The sequence below is a fragment of the Octodon degus genome, unplaced genomic scaffold (genome assembly GCF_000260255.1).
Source record: "Octodon degus isolate 3935 unplaced genomic scaffold, OctDeg1.0 scaffold00029, whole genome shotgun sequence".
NCBI lineage: Eukaryota > Metazoa > Chordata > Mammalia > Rodentia > Octodontidae > Octodon > Octodon degus.
Window position 1 is genome coordinate 9,096,343 of NW_004524605.1, and position 20,803 is coordinate 9,117,145.

Consider the following 20,803-nt stretch of genomic DNA (forward strand, 5'->3'; position numbering starts at 1 on the left):
ACCTAGATCAAGCAGCTGGCGCATCCAGGTCTCTTGTGGGGACCCCCTGCCACCTACTGACTTAGAGCTGAACCCACATTCCCAGGAACATCCGGCAGGCTGGGGGCTGGGGGAGAGCGGGCATAGAGCGAGCCTGGAAGTGGAGGGTGAAGGGGGCACAGGCACCGCGGCACCCCCACCCGCCTCCCCTCCCTCCTCCGCACACTCGGAAAGGAGGATGAGGTGAGGATGGGGCGGCAGGGTGACAGGCAGGGGAGGTCGGCTGTGGAACTCTGAGCTGGCTCGTGGGTATCAGCGCAGAGCGCCTGCCTGTGTGAGTGTGAGGGGGAGAGGAGAGAGCGGGAGGGAGAGAGGCAGGCAGTGCAGGAGAGGAGAGGAGAGGAGAGGAGAGGCAGGAGGCGAGGGGGAGCGCTCCAGCTAGCATGAGGACGGCTCCTCCGTCCGTCCGCACTCAGTTCATCCGGCTGTCAGTTGGTGTTAACGCTGCAGTTTAAGCGCTCTCGGATTCCAAGGGAGCAAACCTCCCAGAAGGAAAGCAGAGGAAAGAGCGAAGGAAGGAACCACTGGAGGAAGAGAAGAGGCAGAGCAGCGAGAGGAAGAAAGGAAGGGGGGCAACACCAAATCTATGATTGGACCTGGGCTTCTTTTTCGCCAATGCAAAAAGGAATATGCAGCACATCTTTGCCTTCTTCTGCACCGGTTTCCTAGGCGCGGTAGTAGGTGCCAATTTCCCGAACAATATCCAGATCGGTGAGTGGCAGGAGCAGCCTGGGCCCGGGGACTTTCGGAAGCTGGAAGGGATTTTTTTTTTTTTTTGGACGGGGACTGTCACCCCCTCCTCAGCACAGCTGTTGTGTGTGGCTATCTAAAGCTGTGCAGCGGGAGGGGGGAAGACTCGGGCAGGCAGCGAGGGGAGGGGGCTTCAGCTGCCCGACGGGGTGGGGTGTACACACGCACACATACAGGTGAACACACGCAGCTCACACTCCAAGAAGAGCATGGGAAATGGAGGCACCACTGCTTGAGGTTGGGGGGATCAGGCTGTGGCTTGGAACAGGCTTGCGGGTGCCTAAGGAGTTAACCCCGTTGCTTGGTGGATGCTGTCTGATTTCGTTTGTGTGTATAAATGTGTACAGTGGGTGTATTTCCGTGTGGCGATGCATGAGAGGTTCACAGATGCATTCAGGCACTGAGCACAGTGGGTCTCTGCTGGGGAGGTAAAGGAGACCCTCCCACAGGAGGAGAGAGTGCTGGGCTTATGGCAGCTGTTGAAATAATGGAAGGGGCCCCCACCCCCGGAGAGGGGCTCTTTCTCTCCTGCCCTGTGATCCCCACCCCCAACTGCCTCCTCTTTGCAGTCTGCCACGCTGGGCAAGTGCTCCTCACTCCCCAGTCCTGGAACTTCCTGGCCTGCCTGTTGTGCACTCCTCGCGCCCCCTTCTCTTCGATCCTGCCTGTGTTCGCCGCCTCCCCTTTACATCCATCCAGACACGCGCACACTGGGCCCCCACACCTGTGCTCCCAAGCCTGGCTCCCTCCCCTCAACTTCGAGGCAGCACATACCACGCGGCATGCGATTGTGTTCCCCATCTCCCTGTCTTGGATGTGTGCTCTAAACGGCTCTCTCTCCTCCCTGTGTGTGTGTGAGGGAGCTGACAGATACCTCCCATCCTCACAATCCTGGGGGAAAGCACAACAAAGAACAATCACACCAATAAAAAGGCAGGTCCACAGGGCTGTGGCTTCTGTGTGACCAGCATTGGTGACCGTTTGTGTCCCAGAACCGAGCAGGCTGCTGTGCCTGGAAGCATCGTGGCTGGCTCAGTTTCTTTTCCCCTCCTCCTAAGGAAACAGAGAAAGTTCTCACTGCTGGGAGTTTGTGTTCTTTGTGTGAGCTTGTGTTAGCTGGAGGCTCATGGTGAGCTCGTGTTTTGTCAGATACACTGCAGTGGAGTTTCTTTCGGCCTCTCCAACTAGCTGGTTCCCAAGGTGGTTGGTGTGGCTGTGGAGTAACTTGCTGTTTCCTGACACCTGTTAGGGTACATCCTGAAACGTGTGTGTATGTGTGCTCGTGCCTCACATGGAGAAACTTCCTGCCTTCAGGAGATAATTCCATTGCAGCCTAGCCTGTAGTCTTTCCTTTCCCCCCTCCCCCCTCCCCCTCTTCCTTCCCCTCCCCTCCCCCTCCCCCTCCCCCCTCCTCCTGCCCCCTCCTTTCATTCACTGCCGAGATGGAGAAGAGGATGAGGAGCGTTTGGGGTGTGGTCATCCTGGAGGGAGGGTGGAGCATCAAATTCAAGAATGATTTTTCTGTGGTTGTTGTTACTCTTTAAAATGAGCATATCTGGACACGTGAAAATCACCTGCTCTTTTGCAGGGAACTGTTTATGGTAGTGCTTACGTATTGCCTACACTTAGCTAATGGTAACTGCTTGCCTAGAGATGCACAGGCTTGCTTTCCTTGGGTGGATTTGCGTATAGATACCATCGTGCGTATAAATGAATAGAGAAGTACATGTGTGCTATATTCCCTGCGTGGTCCTCATGCAGATGCTTCAGCATATTTAGTCTCCGTGTAATTGTTCAACTGATAAAATTATTGCTGCTATTTTCAAACAAGAGGCAAAACCTCTTAAATTGCAAACCAAATGCTGAAAGTATCACCGCCATTAAGGTATACTTGATTCTACTAGTGAGTTCTCCGACAAAGCTTTGTAATCCATTTTCTTGTTGGTGGCATTGTTTTCTTAAAAATCAACATGCATCCACTGTATCAGAAGTCAGAAGTGCTTTGCATTCTAACAGATTCCTGTTAGATCTGAGATAAACTTCTCAGTAAATATTCGTGCAGTCCAGTCTCTAGATATCACCGGTTTTAATTCACAGTTTATATTAATTTGCTTATATGCCCACGTAAATACACAGGGATGCCCTGTGCCCTTACTCCTTGCAACAGGAGCGCCAACACGTGGCTTGCCTGGGGTCTCTGTGGGAACAGAACATTTGAACTGCTTGGCATTCTTGAGACCCCCGCATCCCTGATGCACAAGATTCTGCCACACAAGCACACAGTGGCAATCCCTTATGTAACAAGTCATTCCTAGGTAGCTGGGAACATGAATGATGAAAGAAGCAAAACACTAAATTGTTACTCACAGAAAATTAAGAATTTTCAGGGAAAATAAATACTCAGCTTTGGAGGCAACAAGATGCTTAAATGGCATACAGGTCTTACTAAAGTCCAAAAGTGTCAAAATCAAATAGTTCTAATACTAGAAAAGTCCACAGTGTCCCAGACCTACATTTTAACCATGTTGTAATACTTACTAGCATCTGTATCCTGCAAGGCTCTGTGGGAGGTGGGATTCATCTGAGACAAGTTAGACACAAGGAAGCTTTCTGGATGCAGAAAAAGCCTGGGTCTCCCAGGTGATTTGCCCAAAGGATGGGGAAGAGAAACCCCCACCCCTCTTAGGCGAATGAACAGTGTACCACTATATGTCTGACTAGGGTAACAGGTGTTAGGGGCTCTGGCACATAGGAGCTCATCTGCGGAAGTTATGCTGAGTCTGTCAGAACTCATACCTCCCACAAAAGGCTACAACTCGTGACTTTGGCATGGGAGAAGAAAAGGGCTGTCTGTAGTGGGTCACTGGGGGGCTAAACCCTGTCTCTAGCCCAGATACCATGTTGCATTTTCTTTTCTCACAGGGGGACTATTTCCAAACCAACAGTCACAGGAACATGCCGCCTTTAGATTTGCTTTGTCGCAACTCACAGAGCCCCCAAAGCTGCTCCCCCAGATTGATATTGTGAACATCAGTGACAGCTTTGAGATGACCTATAGATGTAAGTAATTGCTTCTATTTCTGAGATTTCTTTTTCCCTAGACCAATGAAAGGAGGGCCTGTGGGTAGGTGGTGGTGGTGCAAAAATGACTTGAGTTGTCATTTGTCTTCATAAGAGAAATCCCTCCAAGGAACATTTCTAGGGCCTTCTGAGAGATTCCAGCAGTTGGTATTTAGATCCTGCTATGCTTCATGGAATGGGTTTGCTTTTTCACTGTCAGCTCACTGGAAATGCCAGGCTGATGGGTCCTCGGGTGAGCTGCCTCGCTCTTTCCTCTCTGGGGTCTTCTGGTTTGGCTGAGCAATCTTCACACATAGGAAACTGGTGAGAGAGACAGAATTAAAGGCTCTGACTTTAGCAGGATGTGCTTGGAACTCTCAAGCCATTTCTGTCTAAAAACGAAAGGGAGAAAAATATCCCTGATCGGAAAAAGTACATGAGGCGAAGGATATCTGTTTTCCTGTTCGGAGAAGTAAACGCTACTTATTAAAATGTGGTGCTCTCATTGTTTCCACAATGATTTGAAATGGTTGATTCACTAAGGCATGGTTTGTAGACACAAAAATCTCTGTAAATTTTACACAGCTTGTATGACAGTCATTGAGCATAAAACAGAACAGGGATGACTTCGAGAAGAACTGCTCTGTGGGTGCTATCAGAGTGGAATGGGTTGTAAAATGTGGGCAACAAATTCCATTCTGAGTTTTTCTGGCAATTAGGACTTAGAAGGAAATTCATTTTGTTGGTTGAGTGACTGTCATTTTATGTCAGGTGAAAGCATGCAATTTAATCAGTAGAGACTTTGCCTTCTGGGAATTCATGGCAGGAAAGGGTAAGCAGAGGGTGCAAGAGCATTTTGGGAATCAAACTTTGAGTGAATTTTACCTTTGGCTTTGAATTGGCACCACTGGCTTGAACTGGTGTTGTGGCGACTCTGGCTGGGCTGTGGATGGCTGAAAGTGTGGCCCTTGTCTTTCATCTCTTTCTCACATTCTCACACTGAGGGATCAATGATTTGAACTGAATAGGCTTTTTGAAGTCTCAGAACAAAAATGCAGAAGGCTCCTTATTCCTAGGACTGCCCATAAAATAATGATGACATGAATGTAAGAATCACAGTTATTCCAGATCCCATTTATTCAGGACTCTCTATGCAGTGAGAACTATGATAAATATTTTATAGACATTTACAGCAGCATTCGTTGCCATTTATTAAGCTTTGGCCACAGCCCATGCAACGCACTAATTGCTTCTTTCGTGTGTTAGCGTATTTAATCCTGATAGAAAGCTTACAGAAAACTCTGTGTCATCCCCACTTTAGACTTAAGGAAGTCTAGGCAGCAACAGGTTATGTAACTTCCGAGGTCACTTGGGAAACAAATCGTGGTCATATTCCACTGCACCATGATAAATACACTGATTCTTATTGTCATTCAGTAATATTGTGAAATGATCCAAGAACTGAAAAGGAATGTTCAGGGTCTTGTAAGACAGTGGACTGATGCTGCAGCTAAGAGGAAACATCGATAGCCTTTTAAACTATATTTTTGATTTTGCGCAGGAGCAGGTTATTGCTAAACAAAACAGCAATGCTAAATTTTGGTAATGCTACGACTGAAAATCTTGCCTACAGAGTTGCTCACTATTCTTACCAAATGCTTATTTTTAACCATTGAACGTAGTTTACATTAACCATCTTCCCAGAAATCCAGAATAATACAGAGTAGGTACTTAACTATCAGATAACCCTCCATCACTTTTTGTATGGACCAGAGTCTGTGAGGGATTTGGTTATGAGCTCCAGTGTGGCCCTAAACCACCTAATATTATGAATGATCTTTTGTGCATACATACAAGTATTAATATATTTAATGGACAGAATTGCCATATCCTTTGTCGTACTCTCAAAGAGGTTCGGTTGAAGGTTTACTTTCTCGGGAAGTCAAGAAGAACAAAGGGCTGGCATGTGTATTCCCTAAGACCTGTCTATTGCAGAGCCTGATGGAAAGAGATGTTAACTGCTTTCCTGGTGTCAAGACGTTGATTGGCAGGAAAAGATAGTAAAAGGCAAAAATAGAAGGAAATATTCTAAGACAAAAGGTGTTTTTTCATAACGTTATCTTAACAATCTAAGGCACGATCTCTAATAGAGTCATTAGATATTCACTCTGGAAGTAGAAATACGGTACAGCTAATGTTATCTGCCACGATGCCACGAACAGTGGGCCTGGAATAGATGGCTGTGGCTTCTTCAGTGTGATGCCTACCATACACTCGTGCTCAGCTCTTCAAAGCTGCCTTGTTCAACTGGGCTATTCTTTAACTGTTTCTTCAAAGCTGTGAATTGAGATGAACTTTGGAAATGTACAGATCGTATAATGCTCTGGCTCTCAAGTAGTATGCATTCCAGTAGAGAACACAAGAAGCAATCATGGTATTTCATGCTTAAACTTTTAGTCTCTTTTGTTAGGTTTTAAAGTCAGAGGGAGTATTGGGAAATTTGTGCTGAAACAGTGGAGGTATAATTCCTGGCCTGCTTTAAGGAGCCTTTGTTAACTAAACTATCCCCCTCTTCTGATTCAAATTAAGAACAGCAAGAGAACTATAGTAGGTTTGGAACAGAATAGGTTAATTAATCACATATGGAAAACCAAGAAAAATTTCAGTTTCAAGTGCAATTTGGTGTACTTTTTAAAACACAAATTACCAAATGCCTTAAAGTAACGTACAAGTCTCCAGAAAAAAGCCAAATGTTTGTGTTATTTTCATAATTGTTGCTGTCATTTGATTTTTCCCTGTGTATTTTGCTATTCGTTGTCCCTCCACCAGGGGGTGGAGAAGGGAAGAGAGATGAAGGATAATAGGAGTTGCTCCTACTAGATGTTTAACAAGCAAGGATTTGAAAAGAAGGGCCAGGATTGCAGGGTAGGGATGCAGGAAAGGCAGAAGACGAGCATCACTAACGTCACTAGCCATGGTGACAGTTTGCTATCTTCATTGAGTTCAAGCCTTCTTGCTTTCTTTGTCTGCCATCATTAAGGGGTAAAGTTGTTGAACCTACAACCCAAATGCCTTTGGATCTCCTCTGCACACTGTTCACAAAGATAGGGGTGGGTAAGAATGGTCATGGCATTTATTCTCCAGATATCAAGTCTATCTTGGTGTCCTCATGGTAAGTTCAAAGAAAGCAATGAATGGCATGCCAATTATGGTTCCAATGAAAAGTCTGAGCAGAATTGTGACACTTCAGACCTTGCTTTCATTCATTTGCCCATTTGTTTATTCATTCATTCATTCATTCATTCATTCATCATTCATTCATTCAGCAAATACCTGCTAAATATACACTAAGCACTCTGCTAGATGATAGGAATGAAAGGCACGATGACTTGAATGTAAGGAAGGGCTCATTCCCTGTAGCTTCTTTCCTTGTGAGGCCTACAGCTTAGCTCAGAGGTCTCTAAACTGCATTGCATATAAGATTCACCAAGAGAACTTGTTTAAAGCAACACTCGAGGGTACACTCTCTACTTCCCAGATCAAAATATTCAAGATCAGGCCCTGAAAGGATTTTGTACACTTTAAGAAACTCTTTTATCTTAAAAAGTCTTGCTTTTCTTTAGTAAGCATTTTTGAGCCGTTACTCAAACCCAGGGATGATGGTAAGTACCAGGAATGCAGACAAAACTGAGACACATTCCCTGCCCTGGTGAGACAGACTGTCTCATAAAGAGAAAATTGAGATGTAATGTTATAAGCACGAAAGCAGTGATTTGTAGTATGGTGTGTTCGGGACTTTAAGGCACAAGGTTGGCCTTTCAGACAGTGGTATAAAATTGAGTTTTAATGTTAAGCAGAAGTTTTCTAGGAGATAAAGGGTGAGGACAGCAAAGGAGGCAAAGCGGGTATCCTGTGGGCATGGAGGATGGTGTATGCGAGGAGACCGCTTCACTTTGTGTTTCGCTGCTCTGGCCACCACTGGCTCTCCATGGTTGGGTTCTCCCTTGGCATTTCTCAGGTGCTGGAGGAGGGGTCACCAAATGGCCAGCCATAAGCCAGTTTAGTACAGGGATGGACTCTTTCGGCCCACACTGTATTTAAAGCATTTATAATTTTATATCAGAATTAGGGTATTTTCTTTTGGCCTGAAGTCCACATAGTCTCAGTCTGCTGCCTGGCCCGGAGAGTCCCCCATCTAGGTGGCCCACCTCCCAACTGGTGCGCTTGTCCCATTTCCCCTACCACCTGCCGCCTCCTGGAGGCACTGAGTCTACCCTGGCTGACTTTCCTGCATGCACAGCGCCTGTGTGTCTTTATAGATTAGCTCCATCTGAGGTGGAAATCCGTGTTACTATCCAGTAAGACCATGGATAGCTGTTGTTTGGTGTCACATAGTACACTTGTCAATACCTCTAAGACAAATAAACAAGTATCTCCAAGAGTCAGGGGGTCCCAGGGCATCCCTGAGTACAAGGGCACTTCGTGTGGACCTCTTTAAGATACTCAGGCAAATTCTAACAGGTCTTTGGCACTTAGGACAGGCAGATGGCTTCTTCACTTATCATTTTCAGAGCCGCAAGCTAACAGTCCACAGACTTCATTTGCTTTAACTTCACAATGCTTTTCAAAATTTTACACAAAAATCTAGATTTATGGCTGCTCCCTATGGCGTGAAGCAAGCCTTGGCCCATGTTGCTCCTCAGCTTCTATTGTGTGAAACTCAGAAATGCTCCGCTGTTTGAGCATGAAACATACAAATATACTCACATTTTGCCATCACTACTTCCTCTTGCACATGCAGCCGCTATAACTGAACCATTAAGTAGGCCAATCTGCTCAATCTGATTTACATCTTTCAGCATTCAATATCTTCTTGTTTCATTCTAACCTCCAACCTAACAAATAGCAAAGGACACAAAAGAATATGTATTGTTGTTCTTTAAAAAAAAATGGTCTAAATACAATGAAGCATTGAAGAGAATTGTGGCTAGTGATGGAATAAACAGATTATTTTGAAGACTCCCTATATGCCAGATTCTTCACAGATGTTGCCTTATTTAAATTTTATAACAACATTTAAAGGTTATTATGCTCATTTTATAGCAGTGCTACTGATACTAGGTGAGATTGTTTCTTTTTTGTATTATACCACCAATCACAGCCTCAGTATTTGGAGCCAGTCGTGAAGGTCCCAAAGCTCACTACACTTTCTCCCTTGGAGGATTTATGACATGGACACACACATGGGCACACACAAAAAGGGAGAGCTCCGTGGGGGAGCCACAGTAGAGGTGCTGCAGTGAAGTGCGATTTGGGATAAGATTCCACAGCAGAAGCAATGCCTGTAGGTACTGGAGATTTTGCTGGCAGAGCTGGAGTTGAAGCAAGCATCTGACAGTGGAGAGACATGGATGTGGAGTAAGAGGAGGGTATTCTGAGGGGGTACAATATCATACTATTAACCAGGCATGGTGGCAACTGCCTGTAATCCCAGCACCCTGGAGTAGGAGGCAAGAGGATCTCTGTGAGTTCAAGACCTGCCTGGGTTACAAATGAGCTCAAGACCAGCTTGAACTGCATAACAAGACCCTGTCTTAAAAAAAAAAAAGCCACACTAGTGCTCCTCCCTTCTACCAATCTCTCATGCACAGGCTTGTTTTCTGAGCTGCAGGGTTCTGCCCGATGCCCTCCATTCTGTCAGGTGCTTGCAGTTCTTCCGTTGGTGTTGCAATCTGATTTTGGCCCTTCCATCTTCATCTCTGTGCCCACTCCAAGGAACACAGATGTTGACACAGGTAGATGACTCTGAATTATTCTTCTTATAATACTTATGAGCATCAGCATCTCTGTATGGAAAATATTTGTAAGCATTTCTCCCCGGCGAAAGACCACCATAGGCATGGTGAGTACGGCTTCCCTCCTGGAGACTCAGAATAAAGCAGTCATGTAAGGCATTTGACAATGGATAAGGCTCATCTCTTTATTCATTTCTTCATTCAAAGCACTTTTATTATTGCCTTCTATGGGGCATATGGACTATCACTCTCCCCTCCCCATCCTTGCAGAAAGCCTTCATTGATTGCTGAATACTTTCCCATTGAATCTACACATGACCTCAGATTCCCTTTCACCACTGCTTTCTAAACAACTAATACAAATTGGCCAGACTTGATGCAAGGGATGAAATCTATTTGCTGCTACAAGGAATCACACTCGAAACTGGGGAAAACAAAATGTATTAGGCATTGATTCTCCCCTTAAGGGGCTGAAGTTGTTATAGTGAAAACAGGCATAGACAACCAAAATGTGATATAAGGGCTGAATCAATCTCTCTCTCTCACTCACTCTCTCGCTCTCACTCTCACTCTCTCTTTCACACACACACACACACACACACACACACACACACACACACACACCCTCCATGTTTAGAACAGGGAAAGCAAACTTCTTACTGGAGAAATTTCGGTGTCATCAAATAAGGGCATTTGGGCTGAAATTGCAAAGGCAGGTAGGATGTGGATGAGATGCAAATGTATATGTTATACCATATTTGGAGCAATGAAAAGTCCACTGAGTTAGTATTTAAAGATGTGGATTAGAATGGGAGGCTATCTCCTTGAATTATTCAGGTATGGCCTCAGAAAAGAATGCCCACGCCCCCACTCCAGGCTTATGTATGCAATGAAAATCATCATCTATGAGAGTCCTTCTCAAACTACATTTTTATGCAGATGGAATATGGAAAGCTCTGGGGTATAGATAGCGCTGCTAGAGCCTTTGACTGGGGAGAGGGCTCAAAAGTTAGTGAGAACCTAAGGAATACCCCCTACCCAAGTTGAATGGCCTGGACATGTTTTGTTTACATGTGCTTGAGCATGAAGCCTACTGTGGGCCTCACACTCATTTGTTTGATCTGGAGCAAGTATTTCTGGAGTGCTTACCATCATGAGCCAAAGCAGAAAGCACCCATGCTCGTGGTGCTTACCATCCAGTAAGGGATGCAGGGATGAGTCAAATAATTGCACAAATGACTTGTCATTGTAAGTTGTGACACGTGATCTGAGAGAAAGAACCACGATGCTGTGAAAGCATCTGACTAAGGAACCAGCTCTGGGCAGAGGCGTGAATAGGCACGCAAGCTGACAACTAGGACTTTTATTGATGTGGTGCTCGGAACAAGAGGAAGATTCTAGAAGCTTCCTAAACAGAGCGCTGGGAAGGGGGATCAGGGGAAAGTGTGGGGCTGGAACCATGGCAAGTGCCAGTGCTTGCTGTAGATCTTGAGCTGTAGGGAGCCCACTGAAAAGTATTAAACAGAGAAGTGCCATGTTTAGATTTTTGCTTTCTCACCAGGAATTAGACGCTTGCGAGCACTCTGTCACATTCACGTTGCCTGGAGACTCCAGGCTTGCTTGGCAATGGCCTGTGTTGCTTTATTTCTGTCACCGGTTTGGGATGGAATCTGGCAGATGGGCAGAGGGAGCAGACAGATGCTGGGGGAAAGGGAAGCTGGCGGTGGTGTCTGGGTGACTTGCTGTTGTGGTACATGGCTCTGCGTATACCCATGCGTGTCTGCAGAGCTATCAGGGGAGTCTGACTCCTGGCAGGGCCTGATCACTTGTGGCCCTGTGTGCATCAGAGAATCACTGAGCGGCCCCGCTCAGCTCACCCCCAGATGCATTGTGGGAGGTGTACACAATGGAATCTTAGCTGCTATTCATACTACAGGACTCTAGAACTCAGCTGTATTCTTCTGTTTTCCCCTACTCAGTCCTACATAATGCTTTTCCAAAATCGCTGTAGGAATTCTGGCCTTCTGGTCAGTTACCTCCTTTCTTTCTTCTCCATTTAGCTTTCTTTGCTTTCTCACATCCATACTCTCCTCTGCCCCTCAGTCCTGCTCCCATGAGACACCAGCCACATAGCAGCTATCTGTTCCTAGCCCTGGGTTCTACCCACTCACCCTTGTCTCATCTTCCTGGTTGTACTCAGCAACTCGAGGCCAGTGGCCTGGCTCTCTTCACCTTCCTCTTAGTCTTCACCATAAAATAGTATCCAATGGCCCTGCATGGAGTAATGCACAAACCAGTGCATCCGTGAAGGCTGCACATTACATGCTATCAATGGCAGTGATCAGAACAAGCCTAAGTTATCGCTTGTTCATTAAGACTTTGACACTGGAAGTTCATTAAGTTCCAACAGATGACTGCAAATACCCATGGATGGATATTAGAGTGTAGCTGGAGAGCAACGGGGATGAAAGCCAGACATAAGTCAGATTAAAAGCTGATTCTAACTTCTGTGGACTGTGGTCATGCAGGGTCCTAAATAAGGGACAGGCTTCCGTGTCCTAAGCAATTTCCATTCCATACTCTTGTTCTGCCATTGATGCGTCAGTCTCGTAAGGGTCCTGCAAATTGAATCATCTTTGAAGCTCAAGCTCAGTTTCTTTCAACTAAGAGATGGCATGAGTTGGGGCAGAAGGGAAGAAGAGGAAAAGAGGACAAACAAGAATTTAGAAGCATATGTACATGTACCAACTTCCCCCTATGTAGTCATTATGTAATGCAAATATGTACTACTAAAGGAAGAAGGTAATAGTAATTTTTTAATGTATTTGGTAGAGGGTCTCACTGCACAGCTTGGACTTGTCATGATCACCCCATTTTCAGCCTCCCAGTGCTGGAATTACAGGCATGTGCCACCACGCCATGTCTCCGCTGCCTGCTCAGCATGCCCAGGAGCAGTGCTGGTGTGGCATGTCATGCTGGGGATCAAACCCTGGCCACCATGCTTGCCTAAGCAAGTGCTTAGTCTGCTCAGCTCTCTTGTCAGCTCTGGCAATAGTAATATCGACCACACATAGTTACGGTGAGAAGGACCAAGCAGCAGTGGGTCTCAGATCAACTTTCTGATTAGTAAAATACCATGATGTATGTACGCACTTTTACTCTCCCATTGTCATAGAGGTGGAAACTCAGCAAACATGAGGAGCAGTGGTTGGAGTGTTTCTTGCTCCATCCCTAGATGCACACAGCCTGGAAGGGCCTTTTGCCTCCTACTGCCTGTCTGCACATCCCCACCAATGGCAGTGGCTTCCTCTCTTGGATCAGTGTGTCCTTTCCCTGTGTGTCACATGGGTGTATCCACTCTTAAGGAGCTTGTGGGGCATCTGGCCAGCTTCAGTCAAAGTGTGTAGAGCGCTGGGGTTGTTGGCAATTACTTTCCATCTCTAGCTGCTCCTGTATCTTTGGAGTGTCCTAAGCTGCTGGGCAGAGGGCGCAAGGCTCCCCAGGGCAGTGCTTAGAGGACAAAGCCAAAACTAGGGTCCCTGGAGCAGTTGGAGTCTAAGGAAACTGACAGCCAAGGGTTAACTCAGCCTGCTTGGGGATATTGGTTATGTAAAATCTCTAGGATGGAAATAGCTTTTGGACAATAGTTATTATTTTGTGTACAGCAGTAAAAATGTGTTATGGAAAACCATGGAAACACAGACACCAAATAAAACTTAGGTAATTATAAGACTAAAGATAAATTTCTTATATTTTTCTGAACATATCAACTTAAAATTAATGGATTTATTTATATTTTATTTATACTGTAACTTTAACTTAGAATTACATCTTTTATAACGTCTACTATTTCACATTAATTTTTAATAACTTTTATAAAAGTTCATTGTACAGCTGTACCTTAACCTAATTAAACTATGCCAATTTTAGGATGACTAGTTGATTCTGAAAATTTTTATTTAAAAATGGGATAGCATTTGTGTTCTCCCCTAAAAAAAAAGGACAAATAGAAATAAAAAATAAAAATGGTGCTGTGATAATTATTTTACAATTTTAAAAGTATTTATGTAAATTTTTCTGATTTTAAGAACATTTTTAGATCAGTTGAATAATTTCCAATGAGGTTTAGTAGAATGACTAGTGGAGATAGTATTTAAGATAGGTTACTCATTGCCAACTCTGACGATAACGTGCTGCTTGACCTTAGAAGTCTTTGTGTCCAGTTAGTTTCCAGATGTTTAACTATGGCTTTATTACAGCAGCTTCTTAAGAGTTATTAAACAAGAAAATGCCATTATTTATATGAAAGAGCTTTGAAAAACCAGAAGTGCTAGGCAAATGTAGGGTGATATAATTAATCAGGCTTCTTATCTATTAACATAAATGCACTATAAGTATAATGTGAGTAATTAATCTTTAGTGTTTTCTTGTGAGAGTGGTCATTATCTATGAATAAATCTATTTTGCAGATGGGAAAAATTGAAATTTTAAAGCTAAGTTTATCCCAGGGTTTAAAAAGTATGGCAACACTAAATTGGAAAGGATTTCCTCACATTTATGATTCAATCTACAAGAACGCCCTAAGTATGTAGGTCATATAATGTCCATGGCTTAAGAAATTATTGTTTATCAACACTGAAGCCAAACCTCTGTGGCAGCAAGCAATAGAAATCCAATTACTTGATAGTCCTGACTATAGAAATAGCTGGATTCTAGGATTTGATTGAGGCATCAAAACCTAGACTACTATTTGAGAATCTTGCTAGGACTAGAAGCAACCATGCCCACAATACCACATTTTCAAACATACATGACAATCTTTGTAGAGTTTTTGCTGTACATTGATTGTGTATAACTCTTTTTCCGCACCATTCAAAAAAAAAAAAAAAACTAGACTTTTAGATTGAGGCTTTCTCCACATTTTCCTCACTGACAGCCATACATACGCCACATATCCAAACCCAGCAGAACCAGCCTTTGCCTGGCAACTCATGTCCATGAAGAGCAAACCTCTTTCTCATCAGCTCTACTGAACCCCTGGACCTGACGTCACTGAATAAAATCCAGAACACGTGTTCATTTCTAAATGTGACACAGAGGTCAGAATACTGTGATTTTTTGGTTAGTCAAACATTATTTCCTACACCTTGGAGTGATGAGAAGGATCAAGTGATTGTTCACTAAAACTATGTGGAAGTTAGGGAAAAGTACTTTCCCGGGGGGAAGTTGGAGTGCCATCGTGGAAGGAGTGCAGGTTGTATACTCAGTCCTTCCTTTTTGTTGTACCAGGAATCAAACTCAGGACCTTGTGCTTGCCAGGCAGATGCCATGCTGCTGAGCTACTTCCTCAGCACCACCCAATTCTTTAGAAAGAAAAATTTAGAAATGTTGAAGGAAAGCCATTGTCCAATGAGGGCCAACACACTGAAGCCAGAACAGCCGTAAAAGGGATCTTGGTGGGTGAGACCAGGTCAGAGGAACCAGGCAGGTAAGAGGTTTGAAATTCAGGCTGATGACTTCATTAGAGCCATGAAAGGTCTTGGTTAATCTCTGCCCAGCCAGAGCCAACAGATGCTTATGATAAAGTTTTAGAAGTTTCTACTCACTGCCGTCCACTTACCTAGAGGTGCCCAGGAGTTGCCTCTTCAGGCCACCTGGCATAGGAAGGCCCATACCTGGTGTTACTGAGCTACCCATACTCTCCCAGTGCCCAAGACACTTTATGGTCACTAGAGCTATTGTACACAAGCTCTTTAACAGTCCCAGTTGGAATCTTGGCTGCAAAGCAGAGAAGCCCACATCACCAGATGGTTGGTTCTTCTAATTCGTTCCATCTCCTCTGGTTCTTGGCAAGAATGAAGCCTTCCCTGTGTCTGATGAGGGGGGTTGTGGGAGCCAGGATCAAATGAAAGAGGCTTTAACTTCTGTTAAGCAGGCAGTGACCTTAAGTTGGCTCTTGTCCAATGTGAACGGAGTAGCATGGCTCTTGCATGTGAGATTATGGAGTCACGGTGGACTGAAACTCTAAAACTAATATTGATGAGGCCCAAGGTTGCAGCTACTGAACAGGGCTTGAGCTACAAAAGCCGTACAACCTAAAGGAGGACGTGTACCCAGTCCATCAGGAACATTCACGGAGCATGAGGGTAGATTAGATTATCATTTGACATTTCTTCATTGGAATACTTTACTGATCCATTACTGTTATGTTTCACAATGTGACTTGCTTCAAAAACTGGAATATTGATAGACATATTTCAAGCCAAAGCTATAAGAAGAATACACAAGCCTCAGTGGCACTGTAAGTCTGGAACAGAGAGAAATATGAACAGCAAATGCGTCAGCCAAACCAAGAGACTAAAATCTCAAACAAAGCTGTTCCCTCCCGACCTGCTGGCCCAAGAGTATCACAGTAAAGGTAGCTGTACACCCCTGAATCTAGGGCATCTTGGTGCTACAACATTACCTGAACAGTAAAGGCGGCCACTGTGTATTCCACACTTTGTCACTGAGAAACGGTGGAGAATGGTCTGGTCCTTGCCTCCGTGAGGCACGCTTTCTAGGCAGGGAGATAGGCAATAAATATATTTACCAAGTTTTAGAAAAGATCATTCCTAGAATGAAGAAGAAAATAACATGAGTTAACACAATTATTATGCTAGGGAAAGTCACCCACTTTAGCGAGGTGATCGAGAGTGAGGTTTCTGCAAGGAAGTCAGATTTAAACTTAGGCATAAACACTGAAAAGAGCTGGGGAAAAGTAAGCCTCCCAATGAGATGTGAAAAGCCAGCCCCAAGGGCAGTGTGTATTGAGACTCACAATCTAGGACAGGGAGAAGAGGCACCCAGGATAATCTCCATAAACTGGGTCACCCAGCTGTCTTACCTCAGACACGGGCTTCTCTCTACAATGTCATCTTTGGAAATCAAGGGCTAATGTGCACTCTCTGCCAGAGCTAGATGGCCAAAGGGTTCAGGAGCCACTGAGCCTGACAGATAGAGGATGAGGCTCCCAGAGCCTCCCTCATGGGGGTGGGGCACTGGCTGTACTCCTTGTCATGGTTCCAGGATGGCCAAGAGGTTTTTGTTTACATGGGAAACAAGTGTGTGTGTGTGTGTGTGTGTGTGTGTGTGTGTGTTTTCATGCACACATACATGCATGAACACACACACACAGGAGTGTTCATTCTTTCACAGAAAGGAGCCAGCTGACTTCTAGATCCCCTTTTAAGTGTGTAATTATAAAAGCAAATCTAAGATTTAAATTATGTGAGAAGGAAATGGTAAGTTGAAACACTTCACCTTAGCTCTATGCCAGAGTCTGCTCACTAATTGATGTCTTTAATTAGGAAAAAGTCTCTTTTGAGCAAAGAGGACAAGCTCCAGCATCCCTAACTTATCTACTGAAGCTATGGAGGTGCTACAGCCTCAAGGGAGGGCAGAGAAAGCAGCTCACTGCGCAAGCCCTCCACCGGATCTTCACTCCAGACACTGAAAATCAGAGGATGGGGAAGGGGCTTATAGGGGTCCCTAGGCAGTGAAATCCAGGAGGTTTATTGACTGTAAGAAGGCTGCCTAACTGGGCCTCTGACCTTTCTGGATGCCTTAGCATAGTTTCTACTCTGACTATTCTAATGGCCACTTCTTAGGCTATGGATTTCTCCATGGCAAACCCTATTCTATCTGTTTTCTCCTGGCTCAAGGCCTGTGCAAGTCCTCACACCACTCCCCCCTGTACCCCAAGCTGTGTAAGGCTGTGTTCTACCTGGCTTCTCCATCAGGATTTCTCTGACTCACTCAACTCTCTTATCTACTCTATCTATGGTCTGCCCTTTCCTCAAGATTCTGCCCTCTACATTTTAGAGTCCAACATAATTGAAAACAAAACCTGGCATCCGGCCTGCCAAATCCATTGCTCTTCTTCACTTTATACCTGTTGAATCACATGGGCTCAGAGTAGGAGTGTCTAGCTCACAGGCATAGGCCCTGTCCAATTCCCCACCTAAGACCTGTGATATGTTGGTTTTATCACTACTCTGACGTTTGAATCTGTCCCTACTTTTCTTCCTTTTAAAATGGATTATGGCTTTAGCCTTGTGCCAAGTCCCTCTATGGTATAATCCCCTTCCCTCACAGCTGGCAGATCAATTTCTTGAAAACTATTTACAATCTTGAACTTTCCTTATCCCTAAAACATCACTGGGGGCAAGCCTCTTTGCTTTATGTTCAAAACCAGCCCACACTAGGACACTTGATCTTGTGATCTCAGTCTGCCTACCTTTTGAGACGTACCTACCTATAACTATGATCCAGGTAAGCATGGTAATCCAGAGTTTCCAAAAACATAGTTCTCAGTCTCTCATTATTTTTCTGTTCTATCCACTACTGCCTCCAACTGTCAAAACCCTCACCACTATCTGCTAACACTTAATCCAGCTACATAGTTGAGTAATATTTACCCAGCATCTCCTCTCTGGACATACAGCAGGCAATAAAATATAGAACTAGTAAATATAAGGATTTAGCACATTATTAAATGCTACAAGCGTAGCCACTCATCATGGGACAAAGAAATGGTCATTCCTTCTAGTTGATTCCATTATCTCCATTTTTGGGCAGAAATAGAAACTTTCTTATATCTGAGCAGGGAAGACAAGGGAAACCAGGATCAAATTAAGCTTAACTTCGGCTAAACAAGAAGCGCGTAACAGAGATAATTTAGATAGATGGTCAGCGGGACATTTTACCTGAGGCTTGTTAGAATTGACAGAACTTTCTACAGGGATGGGAGCCCTTCTCCACCTATGCTGTCTAGTTTGGTACTTATTGGCTACATGTGCCTATTGAGCATTTGAAATCTTACTAGTAACTCTAAGAAACTACATCTTTAATATTACTTAATTTTATTAATTTTGATTTAAGTAGCCACACAAGGTTACTGACTGTCATATTAGCATAGATCTAGACTCTGGAATTTTCCAGAAAAAAAAAAGAAAAGTCTACTGGCTTTGAAATGTGAGCTTATATATAAAAAAAAAGAGAAAGAAGACGAAAGAAAGAAAGAAAGAAAGAAAGAAAGAAAGAAAGAAAGAAAGAAAGAAAGAAAGGTGACAAGGAGAGCTAAAGCATTCTAAGCACAGAGTTAGTCAGGAATTTTGTAAGCCAGGATAAGAAACTGAGATTGATTTTAAATCCAATAAAATTAGTATTGGGTTTTAAGCTTGGGCATATGGTTGTATGACTGATTTTTTTTAAAGGTAAACATGGCTTCTCATAGAGAAGGGAAAACTGTTAAATTCAAGTGAAAATATTTTGTATCAGCTAGTTTTATCTGCGTACCAAATAATTTGAAATTTTCCGTTCCTCATAAACAAAACTCTTTATTTTTAATTATCATAGTCTTCAGATTAGCTGTGTTACCTGTTCTAAGCTGAAAATGTTGGATTCCAGGAGGGCTTAGGTCTGCCTCATGTATCTTTGTTTGAGCAGTAGTGGGCAGGAGGCAGCTACAAAAAGACCCCTCCCATGAAGGATCACAGGAGCACAAGAGGCATTGCCTTCCCATGCAAATATATTTCAATCTTCTCTTTGCGTCATGCCCTGTAGTATTCCATTGGTCTAAAAATAAGTCATACAGGTAAAAGAGGAAAGTCTACATTGCTTTATTTATTTATTTATTTATTTATTTAGGTGAACCCGGGGATTGAACTCAGGCCCTTGCTCTTGTCAGGGAAGTGCTTATTCCACTGAGCCAGCTCCCCAGCCCCTCACATTGCCTTCTATAAAGAATGACAAAGTCCTGTGACATGGAGAATAGTTGTGTAACACTCTAGTAATGATCCAATGTACCACAAAGGAGACTCAAGGAGAGCAGATAAGAGGCTCCTATGACAGTCTAGCTGTTAAGTAATGGTAGTTTAGATGGCAAAATGGGTTATAGTATCAGATATTATTACTGCGTTGTGAACCTGCCATTCAATCCTTCAATAGGAGCTGATTTCCCCTTTCTTTTATTTTACTAGCTAACTTTTCTTTTGGTACTGCTTTGATTGCCCCTTCTGACTTTCTAACTTCTGTTCTTGAGTAAAGGTCATAGCTACCACTGAGGCCCTCCCTTCTCTTTGAGAGCAGAAGACCAAGAAAATATGCATTTGCAATTCAACTGTCTAAGACAGCTGCTCAGTAAATACCTCCAGAGTGGTGTAATTTAGAGCAAGAACTTCTACTTTCCTAATTTCGGATATTGAGTGGTCTTTGCAAATTACCCTCCCAAAAACCTGGTTTCTTATTTTGTAGAGTGGCAATAATGATGTGTTCCTCTTCAGGTTGTGTGCATTGAAGGAAACAAACTTGGAACATGCTGAGTGGAAGACCTGGCATAGCCTAAGTGGCCAATCACAGAGCTGTTATCATTTCTCCAATTTAATTGTGATGACAAGTTTCTTTGTAAATGCCCTCCAGAGTCTTTATCAGAAAATCTGTGGCTCTCGTTGATGTGAGGGACATGCAGAAGCAAAATGCTCTGGATGGGGATTTTGTAATTTAGTTTGGAAATACTGAGATCTAAAGCATCTTTCATCTGAAAATGACAATAACAACAAAATCCCAAAATAGAGCCACTTTGCCACTTGTTTCCTTTTGCCATCTGCCGAAAGTGTTCTCTTCAGTTTCCAGGACTTGCTTAGAGTCAGCCACCTTAAAGTAATAAAATAAAATTTTAATTTTGTCTTGCATTTATTTGGAAATCACAGGTAACATACTGTGACCTGGACACACAGTTCCTCGCTGCTAGAGTGAAGCACAGAGCAATAGTAACTAACATGCTTGAGGAATAAACTGCCCATAGAAAGTGAAGCATAGGATACAGCAACTAATAAGAGAGTGGCTTTTTAAAAACATTTGTGTCTGGCTTGGGTCTGGCTGCTATGCTCAGTTCCTTCCTGCTGCAGCCCTTGAAAGTGAACCTGTTGTACACCTCTGGCAAGATGTTCTGCTCCTGGATTAGTTGGGTGGTTCTGGCACCTAGTTTCTCTGCCGGGACTTCAGCTACAGAGGCTGGGTCTGGAGAACTCCAGGAGGAGCAAGAGAGCATGGAAGCTCTCCCACACACTTGCAGGGCCTGGGCTGGGCTGGGTGTGGGGGGGTCAAGAGAGCATGGC

The 20,803-nt window shown here is 44.0% G+C and overlaps 1 protein-coding gene across 5 annotated transcripts in view; it reads left to right on the forward strand.

The window, feature by feature from the left end:
• Positions 1-408: 408 nt before the first annotated feature.
• Gria1 (glutamate ionotropic receptor AMPA type subunit 1) overlaps positions 409-20,803 on the forward strand; it is a 322,606-nt gene continuing 302,211 nt past the window's right edge. For 2 of the 5 annotated variants that reach the window (XM_004629376.1, XM_004629375.1), the window contains exons 1-2: positions 1,955-2,057; positions 3,712-3,849. In XM_004629376.1, the coding sequence (XP_004629433.1) occupies positions 3,837-3,849 (13 nt within the window). In that variant the 5' untranslated portion in view covers positions 1,955-2,057; positions 3,712-3,836. Of the gene's footprint in view, positions 751-1,954; positions 2,058-3,711; positions 3,850-20,803 lie in introns of those variants that run through there. The other 3 variants (XM_004629373.1, XM_004629377.2, XM_004629374.1) reach the window with 3 other exon arrangements.